Raw genomic sequence first — 14,233 nt, forward strand, 5'->3', positions numbered from 1 at the left:
AGACCAAACGAAGAGTTGAATTCATTTTTACCTTTGTTCCTGCTTTCATAGGATTTCCAAGATCACAGACAACCAACCGAGTTTGATTCTCAGTCTTAAATGCGCATGAAAGTCTTGCGAAAGCCTGCAATGAATGCAAATATTTTCCCCCCAAAATTAAATAGCCATGGTACAATAGTTCATTTGGTATACCAGATAAAGTGCTGATATACATCATAAAATAATCATGATACATAAAATAATAAATGAATTGGCTTAATTTACTGGTCATCGGATGCAACAGGAAAAAAAATATGCACTTGCATTTTCTCCTGAAAAAGTGAATTAAGTACATAGTCTAAATTATTCACTAATGCTTACATTTTTTCCAACAACTTTTAATTATAATTACATAATTAGGCATATGATTTTGTAAATATATGCCATGTCATAAATTTGGATATAACAGATGTTCAGAAGTAACAGATTCCTCATCCCCTAAACATCCCACAATATATTTAGGTTTTGCTGCATTATATTCTGTTTGTGGCCAACCACATCTCTAATATAAAAAACTCATAGAAATTCCGATATGTTACATTTTCCTTGGTTGACAATGTAAAATGGTTGACAATGTAAAACTAAACAAAACTAAACAAAACCTAGTAACAGCTTTTCAAAGGCAGAAAAGCAACAGAAAAGCTGAAATAAATACACTTTTGTTAAGAAGCCATTACAGAACAATTCCAGCAACTGTGGTGTAGACCAATGTTTAGGGAAATAAGTATAAAAAACGTTGTATCTTTCTTCTGCCCCAACAATGTGATGGGCTGCATGATCCTCTCTTTGGGAAAGGAAACCTGGTTTACATTTGTATTTGAGTGAGTGTGTGGGAGGTTGCTGCTGAGGGATGCTTGTTTCTAGGTTCTGGAGTAGACATAAACCTACCTTTTTGCCTCTAAGGAGGCCCAGCTCTTGGGCTGAGTCCCTTGCCTCCCACCCACTCAAAACAAGAAGAGACAATGCCTTCCCTGGTTTGTTCTACTTGTTGATTGTAAGCTCCTTGGGGCTGAGAAGAATTGCTGCGAAACTGACTGAGTTTGTATTTGAGTGATCTGTTGTCAGCTCTCACACAAGATACAAAAGAATACAAAAGAATTGCTGGATCGGAAACTGATACCAAGACTTTCTGCACTGAAAGCATAAACTGAAGCTTTGAGCTACTACTCCAATAAGTAGCAATAACAAGATCATTCGCGTAGACTCACAAGACTTACCTCATTGTTGCGAACTATACCAATGAAGTCTGCTTGTGGTGGGATGGTTACAAAGAGTTCAGCTTCATAGGCTCCCTCACCTAAGTTCTGGGTGTTGACAATCAGGGTTAATGGATTGTCGTCCCCAATGTAGATTTGTTTCTGGTCACTGCAAAAGACCAAGACAAAATAAAAGTGATTCCTCTTGATCAAAATATTTTTCCAAATAAGTAAGACCTGTAGTCCAATGTGAGGTTGAGAAACTGCTGTTTCTACCTCCATAGATCTGATCTTTTGAGACCTTCAGTGGTGCATCCATCACCATGGTACTAAAGTCCATCCATTTTCTTCGGGTTGTCCTCTTCTCTTGCTTTCCACCTTTCCTAGCTTTTAGAGGGACACATTGTGTCTTTGCATAATGCACCTGAAGTAGGATAATTTGTACCTGGTCATGTGTGCTTTGAGTGAGAACTATGGATTGATTTGCTCAACGATCCATTTGTTTGTTTTCTTGGCTGTCCACAGTATTCCCAATCTTCTCAAACACCAAAGTTCAAAGATGTCAATGTTTTTTTGGTCTGACTTCTTCAAGTCCAAGTTCTTCACTTCTGTCCAGTCTCATAAGGAATACAATTGCCTGCACGGTTTTAATCTTTTTTAGATGCAGAACCTTCACAGCATCTGAATATCTTGTCCAAGGTCTCCATGGCTGTTCTACAAAGCATTGCCCATACAAACAATGCCATCCTGGGCTTTATCTTTATGCTTAGGAGCAATTAATGGAGTTATGGGAACTACTTTTATATCACACATGTTTGAGTCCTAACACATTTTGCCCCTTTCACTACTTTTATAAGCTAAGGCAATCCGGGATAAATGAATGTAAATTAGAGAAATGACCGGAGGAAGCTAAATTCTATAAGTGCTTATCCTATCCCAAATGTTGCCTCTTCTTTGTATCTTCTTCCTGTAGATTTCTGTTTGTAATGACAAACTTATATTTTATATATGCACAATAAAAGCTACATGACAGGCCACATTGCGGGTGGGGGGAAGGTTCCAAAAGAATTTGTTTCTGTTACTCATTTCCCCTCTTTTGGCAAAATGATTTTTCTTTAAAATTTTGTTGCTCATCTGGAGTTCAATTTTGAACTAAAAATGATTTCGTTTTTTGTATCTCAACAGGTGCCCTTTAAAAACATTACAACAGTTGCACATTTGGAGGACTGAACACTCTCTTTAAAAAACCTAATATACAAATACATTTAAATTCATTTAATTTCTTTTCATATAATTTCTTCCATAAAGTCTCTGCTCACAGTTTCCAGGATAGCTAAAGCACAAAATTATTGTTAACAAGCAATCTTTGATTTAACATCATGAATTGTTCTGAAAATGATATACTGTCTTGTTTGTTAACAAGGCACTGAGCAAGGCAGTCAGCAGAGTTCTCAGTGTAAACAAAACAATCAGATTTAAATAAGTGCTTCCTATCTTCCAACAAAAGTGAAAGGCATGTGCGCATGAGCTAAAGAGTCTTTCATTTCTTACTTTAAAAAGTAAGGGAATATGTTGCATTGAGTGAATGTCAGCACATCAAGATGAGCATAAAATCACAGAACTCCAAATATTTCACCATTAATTCAATAGTCAGCTAGCCTGGCAGGTTTCCCAGTCATGATTTAGCTAAATCAGAATAAATATTGCAGACCAGAATGAAGCCTCTCAATGCAACTGATTGCCCACTATCCAAGTGTGGAGAAGTCAGAGACCTTAGAATCTGTTATCTGGATTTCTTCCTTCCATGCTTCCACATTAATAGACACTTGGCTGGTTGCTTGACGTTCAACAGCCGAGACATATAAACCTAATAGCGCTCTCTAGCCTGAGAACCACTAGGCCCTCCTTGCCAATTTTCGGTTTTATGCCCTCATCTTTACATTTGTGCTTATTTAAACCTACGCCTTCAGTGTTCATCATGCCGGCCACATGATCACGGAGATGTCTTCGGACAGCGCTGGCTCTTCGGCTTTGAAACGGAGATGAGCACCGCTCCCTAGAATCGGGAACGACTAGCACATACAGTATGTGTGAGGGGAAGCTTTACCTTTAATTATATTTATATACCTTTAGAATAAAAAATCAACCAGAATTTACCTGTCAACAGTTACTTTTAAATCTGGACGGCAGATATTATCTTCCCCACAATCCAAAAGAATATGAGCCTAGATTTGAGAAAAAATAAAATTAAATCCCAAATATCTGACTCTTTATTCTTGTTTTGTCAGATTACTGAAGACTGATGTAACTCATCTTCAGTTTACTTTGGCACTAAGCCAAGTAGTAATATGAAAACTTTTCTTGTGGGAATAATTTTTTTAATAGGGAGGAATAGCAAAATACTTGGTGCTTGCATGCTTGGTTCAACTGAGTTGGTTTCAACTCAGAAAAATGACATCAAAGAACTACTATTTATTTTAAAAGAGAAAACTGTAAAATTGGTCAGAAAAACTAATCCAAAGAGGGGAAAAGTTAATATCCTTTCTTTCTCTAATACAATTTTTTAAAAATATCATTAATATTAAAGAAAACTTTGCTGGTTGCAAAGAATGTGTATTACACTTCCCAGCTTTATACCTGTCTGCTGATATTTGCAGGAGTGAACTGGTTGAGGATGGGCTGTAAACCAGTAGAATCCAAAGCAGTTTTGTAATCCAGCTGATATTCCATGAAGATAGTAATTGGAGTAAGCTTATCTCGAAATTCAGTTTCATCCTAGAAGGGAGAAAATGGGCTTATGTCTTAAAATAAAACAAAAATCAGAATTTGGCAAATGTTGTCTGCCCTTTGAGGGAGACCCTGTCAGGAAACAGATGTCACAAGTCTGACTGAACTCTACTTTATGGATATAAAATCTAGTATTAGAATCCTGAAACCTGACTAAATTTTCTTCTTCCTCCTCCTCCCTATCTCCCTCTTACACTCTGGTGAATTAGAGAGGATCTATATTTCCTCGTCACACTTTTTGTTTCCTGTGCTGAAAGCATGTTTTTGAATGCAGATGTTGTTTCTGTCTAGTTTCTGCACAGTCATTTCTATTGCTCTCTACAAGGGTCTAACACAAATATTTGCAAATATTTGTAAGAACTGCATTAGCCTAGTGGTAAAGAGAAAAACCACCAGCTATAAAAGTCTGGCAAGTTCCAGAGAGATTTAAAGAGTCAAAGCAGCAGTGAGATCAATGGGTAAAATGTTTCTTGCTTCTTTAGATTTCGTTTTCTCCATCTTTGTACAGAATCAAGGCAAGTCCAAAGAAAATGCTTGACTCCAAACACTGGATCAAGAAAAGTGACCATCCGCATGGTTTATGTTCCATTTTATTTACAGCTGGACATTTTGCATGGACAAAGCCATTCCATTCAAAAATATATGGAGAAAATATCTATGGTAAAACTGGATAATGTAGAAATCATCAAGTTGGCTGTTGACACCGGAAGCTGCTAAGATAAACCATACCACACAAAGGAAAAAGTGAGTCAGGGCAAAGTACAGTTGTATATATTTTTACCCTTAAAAAAGCATCAAGTTCTTCACAACTCTTTCGACCTCCTTTGGAGACTGTCATGTTCTTTGAGTGGCCCGATTGTCTGTTGTGGAGAAACAGAGCTCGCCTTATGGCACCTTTTTGTTTAAGTTTGTCCAACAGGAGCTCCACGTGGAAAGCTATCACCAAACACAAAAAAATATTTTAGTAATACAGCCTTTAGATCTGTGTGTTCTCTGCAGCAACCATTGGTAAGGTGTTTTTCTCAGTAGTTGCAAAGGCTGCCTCTGAGAAGCTTTCAAGGGAGATCCAACACCATTCATAATATGAGTTAATGGGGGTTGCAGAAAGCAAATATGGTGGCAATTGCTCTTGTCCTTTATACGAGATATCTCAGAGGACTTTTTTTAGATGCCTACTTTGACGCCTTGTTCTCAAAGTGAAATAGGAGGTGTAACCTCTAGTGCGGAGGTCTCAAATTATTATTAGGACTCCATGTTGGACTGGTTCATTAGCCTAAAGGCTGCAACGGACTTTTCATTCATTTATACAAAGGCTACTTATTTTAGCCGTGCGTGAAAATGCTGAATCACAATTTCCACCATCCTTAGCAGTTCCATCTAAAGATGAGGGGTGGTAGGTATAGAAGTTACGCAACATTATGGCAGCCTCAAATAGGCTATTTGAGTTGGCAGCTGTTGATCCTGGGCACCTTGCCTGACCCTCCAGATCCTTCCTCACCTATTCTGCCCTACTGACCTGTCCTAGTTGGGCTCGTAAAATTTGACTTAGGGAGAAGTGGGGCAGTACTTGCTTGCCTTCATGTTTGTGATCTTACCCATGTGCCCAACCCCTCCCATAGAAAGCCCCCAAGCTTTCTTGGCTGAAAAGGCTAAGAATGAGCGGAATAAGCAAACAAACACATGCTGTAACAGAATGACATAGTTAGAAGGGACCTTGGAAGTCTTCTAGTCCAACCCGCTACTCAGGCAGGAAACCCTATGCCATTTCACAAATGGTTGTCCAATCTCTTCTTAAAAAATTTCAATGTTGGAGCATTCACAACGTATATGCAAATGTAATCATTCTTGGCAGATATTTGCAGCAACTGTGGATGACCAGAGCACCGAGCTATTTTGTGTGCCCTCAATCCCTATTTTCATGGTCTGGTAAATAATTAATCCTGAGCTTTCAATATCAGAGACCAAATGGATGTTGCCTGCTACACGGCTCAAACTGCTTCTAAAAGTGAATCTGTTTCTGGTCAGCAATCAGCACAAATCCACATTCTAGCTAGTACCGAGTGGCTTTATTTATGTCTTATACTGGTGGAGCTTGGACCAGTATAATCCCAAATTTAAAGACTTGTCAGTTTATTGTATGAACACACAAATACAGCATGTTAAACTATTATTCTACATGTGCAGTAAAACAAATCTATAGAACTTACTGAGTTCCGGGGGGAGATTCCCTTTGCCATCAGCTTTTAAGCAGAACTTTACTCTAAAACTATTGAGAAAATTAAAGAATAATTAAAAACAATATTTTGGGGGGAATAGACAGGCCAAGTGAAAGATGTAAGTCTATGAATATTGAAAGGGTATGCATTCTCATGTGCTCTCTGATCAGAGTTTCAGAATTGGGACTAGGATCCAACTCCAGTGCAAGACTCTTGATCCCAAGGGTCATTAAATTTAAATTTTAATATAATTCTTTACCACTTCTTCAATTTGCAATTATTAAATATATGTTATTACTAGATTAACTGATCTGTCCTGCATATACAGAGCAATTTTAGATGCTTAATTTCAATCAACCTTGAGGAGTCTAAGATGAGTTGTATATTTGTTAAACTATTATTTATTGAGGCAGAAAGAGAAAGTTCAAGAAACTTTTCACATAGTTGTAAGTCTAATCAAAACGGTTGGGAATGATTAGATAAAGGCATAGGCAAATTTACACCATTCAACAGAGTGCTACTTTTCTGGGTTGAATTAGCCCTCAGTTTTGTTTTAATCATTCAAGAAAAAGCTTAGAATTCAAATTCATGGAATTCATCAGGATTCAAATGGGGCTTTACATCCTATATACAATGACTCTAATTCCTTTCCCATTTGGAGTAACCTTTTAAAGTGTTATAAACATGAAGAAGGATTTGCTGCTTTCGAAGAAAGGAAACTCACAATCAGATATAAGGAAGCAACCTTCTGTAATTAAAATAACACATTTAAATCCTATGGTAAGATTAGGAAGCATGGTGAACGGAAAGACACTCGCCCGACACTTGCATTATTCACTTTCATCAGCTACAGATGTTCCTGGTTTCTTAATTTGACTTATAGTGTTAATTGCAAAGACTTAATGGGGAAATCTATTGAACTTACCAAGAAACCTTTTGACCATTGTCTTCACAGATTTTGTTCTCTGGATTTAAAATTGTTGGTGTAACTTCTAATCCAGCATTCACAGTAATGACCGGCCGGGCCCTTTGAAAAGGAACCAAGAAAAAGTTGTCAGGGGAACCTGCATGAATCACTAGATAATGAAAGGTGAAGTTGTACATGCAAAGGAGTTGAAGAAGAAAGTAGAAAATAGCAAGAGGGAAAATATTTTGAACAACAATTTTAAGCAGAAATAGCCACCAACCTAATCAACGGACTTGGACAACATTGCTATGAGAATCGGGGGCTTTTTTTGTTTCCTACAAAGCTGTAGGAAATTATGCATGGAACAGACAAAGAGAATGAAGAGACTTTTCATAGTATAGGAACTTAAAATCAACTAATGAAGCTGAAAGGGGAGAGATTCCAGGGAAACTAGTATTTTTAATATTTTCCTCCCAGCACATAGTCAGAATTGGTGAATTCATTCCAATAAGATACAGGAATAGCTAGCAATTTGGATGGCTTTAAAGAGAAAAAATCAAACTCATGACAGATAAATTTTCAAGTCACAATGGCTTCTAAACCAGAGACAGCATGTTTCTCGACAAAGATTGCTAAATAATTTCATGTCAGAAGATATTAATACTCTCACAATCTATTTGTGAGTTTTCCAGAGACAACTGGTTGTGACTAAAACCTGGTTCCAAGCGTGCCTCCCATTTAACAAGAGCTATTTTTCTTTTCTTTTCTAGCTGCTGATGTGAACTGGATTTCTCTACTAATATTCTTCTGAAAACATACCTGTATAAAGCAACTCGGTCAACACCAAAAGCTCCTACAATCAAGTCTGAAAGTAGAAAAAGCATATGCAGATTTTTAGATTGGATATCTGTCTTTATCACCATTATTAATATTTTAAAACTTAATAAATTAAACTAGGGCTTTTCCTGAGTTAAATGCTACTTTTAATCTATAGAATCTTGCCTTGCATTATATTCAGTTGTGTCCACTAGCTACAATGGAATGCAAAATAGAGCCTGCATATTCCTCAACTCTGTTCTACACAGCAGAGAACATTCTAGAGAAGATTAGGGGTGGATGGGTACAAGAGGGTGAGTTGGGAATAGAAAGGAGATAAAGATACACCACATAAATGCTAATATATTGCAATCCACTGAATATAAGCCATTATCACTATAGACACATCACCTGGGTAGCCATTTTTGTCCACATCAATAGCTCCTTTCAGGGCATATCCAAAACTTGGTGGCATTGCTTCAGAGGCCCATTGTCCTTCAAGGACCTGCGATGGCATTCCATTCAATCCTGTGGCTCTCCCATTGTATATATAAACCAGTCCTTTCTTGTTTTCTCCACCATAAGGTGCTGCAATTGCTATGTCTGCAAGCAAAGTGAAAAATCTTTAGCATCTCTCAATATGAACAAACACAGGGTTATGGAATATAGGGCTGCGGATTAAGTTGGACTAAGCCAGGGGTCGGCAACCTTAAACTCTCCAAGAGCCATTTGGACCCGTTTCCCACAGAAAAGAAAACACTGGGAGCCACAAAACACTTCCCGTGCCTGACTATTTCCCGAGTGCCCCCAAAACCAGCATATGTATTTGAATTAAAGGTTCTGTTTTCTTCTGAAACTTTTCTTTCCTTGGATTTATCCATGGTTGGCCTACTGGGGGTCGAAAAGCTCAATAAATTGTGTGCTGATGGGTGTCACACATTGGCGGTTGTGATACATATTTTTAGCGACAGGGAGCCGCAGCAGAGGGATGAAAGAGCCACATGTGGCTCCAGAGCCGCAGATTGCTGTCCCCTGGGCTAAGCCAATGTACATTTCAAGGAGTTCTGCCATAATCCATTTAGATCAGGGGTAGTCAACCTTTTTACACCTACTGCCCACTTTTGTATCTTTGTTTTCTATTTTTTCTAACTAAAATTTTCTAACCGCCCAACGGTTCCACAGTAATGGTGATTTATAAAGTAAGGAAGTAACTTTACTTTATAAAATTTATAAAGCAGAGTTACAGCAAATCCCTACCACCCACCATGAAAGCTGGAACGCCCACTAGTGGGTGGTAGGGACCAGGTTGACTACCACTAATTTAAATCAACAGTGGACTTCCTCTTAAACATGGATTACAGCCAATTCAATCTGGTAGATATGTTTTCAAATTAGTGGTGTAAAGGTAGACCTATATTTTCAAACCAGTAGTGTAAAGTATGCTCATTTGTTTAGTGAAATTATTTTGAAATTACGATGACCCTGAAAAAAATGGTGGTTACAACTGATCTTCTAAGTTCCAGCTGTCCTAGCATCTCCTCCATCCAACGATTGAAATTTAGGCATTTGGCAACCTGTTTGGACTTATAATCAGTTGCATTGCCCCATAATCACATGACTGCATTTGCCAGATTCCCTACTGGCTTCTCTAGAAAATCAATGGGGAAGCTGGCAGGAAAAGTTGCAAGTTGCTGGAGTAAGTCTTCTCTCCATCTGCATACCCCACTTATGCTCATGCCATGCCAATTACATGTGCACTCTCCCTGACCCTTGTCATGCTTCCCTTGCATCCTCAAGCACCCCTCAAACACTCCATCACACTCTTCCTGACTCGTGCCTCTTATACACGCCTTGCATCTCCCCAACCTGCACATCCTTTCGCCCCCGCTCCCAGCTGGTAGCAGCCACTTACTTACCTTCCTATCAGTCTAGCTCTTGAAACTTCCAGTCAGCTTCCCAATGACTTTATTTATGGGAAGGTAGCAGGAATGTGCCTTGCCTAACAACAGTGGGATTTGGTTACCTACAGCAACTGGGACTCTAGGGATTGCTATCACTGTTGTCATGCTTTACAACCATATTGCTTAGCAACAGAATTTCTAATTCCAATTGTTATTATAAATTGAGAACTGCCTAGTTTAAAAGGTATATTTTCAAATTCAAAGTGTAAATAATTTAGCCTTAGTCCTATTAATTAGAGATAATTTTATGTAAGGTAGTCCTTGATACAGAAGTGCAGGTCGTTCCGCAGTTAAAATAAGTGTGTGTATTCTTTATTTGTGCAGTACTTTTTCAAAGCTTCATATTTTAAAAAGACACATTAACTCAAACAACATTTGCTTGCTAGATTAGAGCTAAACCTAACAAAGCATTAAAATAACAAAAAAACCAACCCCAAGTTATAACTAAAAAGTTTAAAATCCTTTTGTGTTGATTAAACTTTTTCCTGTGAAAAAGTTTAATCAACACAACAGTAACAACAACAATAAAGACTGAATGCATTTACCATTGAAGCCATCCTGATCAAGGTCTCCCAGAGGGGCAACTGAACTGCTGAATCTTGCAAAGACTTCAAAGCCATTTAACTTCATGGCTGTAGTTTGAAACCCTCCGGAGGCTTGTTGAAGGTAAAGAGACACCTGGCCCACTTCCAGAAGCTTGCCATCTGAACCACGGTCCATAAAGAGTGGGGCACCTACAAGCAAATCTGTATAGCTAAAATTGAGGGCAGAGGCAGAAAGAGACGGAGAGAAAGTTGTTCATTCAGTACAAAGATTGTATCTGTTATATGCATCACTGTAGCCCATTATGCTTCATGGAATACACAGCAACTGGGGGAAGAAGGAGAGGATGGAGATCCCAAGAATGCAAGGAGTTGCCTATGACTGGCACTAAATCCCAGGTCGTATCTCTTGTGGGCAAAAGAATTATAAAACAGACAAGGTCGCAAGTATAACAGTCTGATTCGAGAATCAGTCCCATCAGTGGTACTTATGCCTGAGGCTTAACAGGTTTAGGATTGCACTGGGGGTATAATTCATTAGAACAAAAACCCCTCAAAGCAGGGGTGAAATTCAGCAGGTTCTAGAGAATCGGTAGCGGAAATTTTGAGTAGTTCAGAGAATTGGCAAATACCTCCTCTGGCTGGCCCCCGAGTGGGGTGAGAATGGAGATTTTGCAATACCCTTCCCCTGCCATGCCCACCAAGCTAAACCCACAGAACTGGTAGTAAAAAAAAATGAATTTCACCACTGCCTCACAGAGATGGTTTAGTCATAAAATGCAGCAGCCAGGAGTGAGGGAGGGGGAAGGGAAGAAAGGAGGTTGAGGACTAGGAGAACTAGAGAAAGGAGTAGTACAGGTTGTGTCATTTAACTACCACAACTGGGATTAACAGTTCACCAACAAATGCGCGCACGACAAAAGCGTGCCGACAAAACCGTGGCGAGAAAACCACGATGTCGAAATCGCGCTCACATAGGTGCGCCGACAAGAGCGCCGACAGAAGCGCGCCATCAACAAACAACGCGAAAACAACGTAAGAACCCTAAACCTAACCCTAGCCCTTACCTTAACCCTAATTGCGCTTCTGTCGGCGCGCCTTTGTGGGCGCGCTGTCGATGGCGCAGTTTTATCACCGCGGTTTTGTCGGCGCGCATTTGTTGTGTGCGCATTTGTCGGGTCGCGGGGATTAACAATTTGGTTGTTAAGTGGTTGCTACGTGCTGTGACTATGCTTAGGATCTTTCTTCGGTTTTCCTTTGCTTTAGAAACCTGCAAAGGTCATTAATGTAAGGGTTGATTATAAAGTCTATTTCATCACCAATCATAACCAATCAAGGCAGCTGCTAAATGAGGACCACCTGTAAAGGCTGATGAGAGAGATTGAGGCTGCAAATACAACCAAAAGAATAATTTCTCTACTCACAGAATTTGAAGCTCTACCAGGGAGGATTCAAAAAGACAATATACGGTACTCATTGTATATACTCGTGAATAAGCCGAGAATGTTACACCCCAAAAATTAGGTTCTATTTATCATGGGCTTAAAATCAAGTGATTTTTACAAACGACAATCTAACACTTTGCAGTTTTTTACTTATTGCTGCGGTTAAATATTCAAGTGTCAGCTTATTTGCAAGTGATGCATTTTTCCTGATATTTTGGCTGAAGTTTTGAGGGTTGGCTTAATCTGTGGACAGATTTAATCTGTGATTAAATATGCTATTTGTAAAATGTTTGGAGAACTATATCAAGCAATCTTAACAGAAGAAACTCCCAGAGGGGGGAGGGGTATAGAGTTAAATATGCATGCTAACAGATTTCCATTGTTCTTTCAAACATTTTACTTTTACCTTAGGCAAGATTTTACAGAAACAGATTTTATTTTTCCTTTTCAAGAAGTATGAAACAAAAGCATAACTTACTGATCTCCATTGATATCCGTGGCAGCTACAGAATATCCAAAATAAGCAGCTATCTGGGTAACAAAATTGAACAAAAGAAATGCTGCATTAAACAGAAATACCTAGGAGTTAGAGAGGTATGTTATACCTGCGAAAAGCTTTCTTGCCATGCATATTTCAAAGGCTAGAATTATAACCTTTTTTCTCCTTGTTATTTCTGCATATTTGTTACTTTATTCTCAGAACAGAAAATAGAATGTTTTCCCTTGTTATAGAAAGCATTCAGATCACATTTTACTCTTTTTATTTTATTAACAGTAATATGAAGGGAAGCACATCACTGGATATTCTCCACCGTTATAACTACTCATAGAATTTCAATTTTAAAAGGAATAAGGGGCATTTATAAATGGTAAGGCTGCTCCAATGGGACTGAAGTTGAACACTGATGCCTTCAAGCAGGGTTTCTCAACTCTGTAGGGTTGTGATCTCCTAAAATGATGAATGAATGGTTGTGATTCCATCCTTCCCTTAGATAACAATTTAATGGAGACTAGAGGTAAATAAGAAATAGGGTATTGTTTCAATAATTAATTTTTAATGAAAACAAACAACTTCGCAGCTTTTAAAAAAAATAAAATATTTTCATTGGGGATTACAAATAAAAAATTAAATAAAATTTAAAGCCATATTTCTAGTGGGAAGGATGAACTTATAATGTAATTCCCAAAGTCTGAGATTTATTTCTGAGATCACCATTCTTATTTCTTGTTCCACGTTTAATTTAGATGGGTCATTCTCTTTATAGCAGCAACTGCGGAAAATCTTGACTTTGTGATCACTTTGACTGGATGCAATAGGAGTAAGTACAGTAGAATCTCTGGTCACGACCATAATTTGTTCCATAACTTTGGTCGCAACCCAATTTGCTCGCGACCCAAATCTAATTTTGGAAATTTGGCGCTTACAAAAAAAAATGGCGGGTAAGGGGAAATTGCCCCCCCCCCCAAAAAAAAATATTGTGAATTTTTTTGTCAGAACCCAATTTGGTCATGGTCAGAGGCATTCGTGACTGTACTGACAAAGAGCCACCTTTGGATTTATATTCTGTTCTCTCCCTCCTGCATCATTTGTTCTCAAGTCCCCAGGGCATCATAATCCACAGTTAAAAAAACCCAAAGGCCTGGAGAAGAATAGATTGTGAGACATGATGACTGTCTTCAAAGAGCAAAAGACTGCCATGTAAATATATGAGGAGGATCAGAACAAATGGCTTGAAGTTGGAAATCTGCAGATTTTGGTTAAGCTTTAGGGTAAAATTCAGACGTAAGAAATTGCCAACAATGGAACAGACAGTTTTAGAAGACAATGGGTCCTCTTTTACGGGAAGAACCAGAGTTCCCCAAACTTTCCACCTTTGTGAATTGGTGGGGGGGGGGGGATGTTTCCACGCAAGCAGCTGGAAAGCATGCGTACAGCTCTATTTAGGTGGCAGTGCGCATGCACACCTGCCACTCACTTAAATGGCGCATGCACATATTCACCCACTACTTACACAAGTGAGAATGTGTGTGCATGCCAGCTGTTTCTGCAGCCCGGTTGCAAACCCCTCAGGTTGGGGGCCCCTGATCTAATCTCCAAGGGAAATGTTATATGGATATATGTTATATGGATATTGTAAATCTAGCAGTGAGCAGGGTGTTTACCTCAGATGGCATATGCTTTTATATCTGTAAGAGGTAAAAAACAATCCTTTTGCTATTGGCCTGTTCAGGCTAATTACTAATTGCTCTTCTTCTTCCATTAGTTATTTCACTTGCTAGAATCAGAGGGAACATTGAACTGGGGAAGCATCTTCCATCAGGTT

General features: G+C 38.7%; 1 protein-coding gene across 2 annotated transcripts in view; it reads right to left on the reverse strand.

Annotated features, from left to right (window-relative positions):
• ITGAV (integrin subunit alpha V) overlaps positions 1-14,233 on the reverse strand; it is an 87,172-nt gene that overhangs the window by 12,576 nt on the left and 60,363 nt on the right. For both annotated transcript variants that reach the window (XM_032215592.1, XM_032215584.1), the window contains exons 11-21: positions 12,388-12,440; positions 10,468-10,676; positions 8,373-8,564; positions 7,965-8,010; positions 7,164-7,265; positions 6,230-6,288; positions 4,804-4,958; positions 3,873-4,010; positions 3,393-3,460; positions 1,257-1,404; positions 32-124 (exon numbers count right to left, since the gene is read on the reverse strand). In XM_032215592.1, the coding sequence (XP_032071483.1) occupies positions 32-124; positions 1,257-1,404; positions 3,393-3,460; positions 3,873-4,010; positions 4,804-4,958; positions 6,230-6,288; positions 7,164-7,265; positions 7,965-8,010; positions 8,373-8,564; positions 10,468-10,676; positions 12,388-12,440 (1,263 nt within the window). The remainder of the gene's footprint in view (positions 1-31; positions 125-1,256; positions 1,405-3,392; positions 3,461-3,872; positions 4,011-4,803; positions 4,959-6,229; positions 6,289-7,163; positions 7,266-7,964; positions 8,011-8,372; positions 8,565-10,467; positions 10,677-12,387; positions 12,441-14,233) is intronic.

Source organism: Thamnophis elegans, chromosome 1, assembly GCF_009769535.1.
Source record: "Thamnophis elegans isolate rThaEle1 chromosome 1, rThaEle1.pri, whole genome shotgun sequence".
NCBI classification, from domain to species: Eukaryota; Metazoa; Chordata; class Lepidosauria; order Squamata; family Colubridae; genus Thamnophis; species Thamnophis elegans.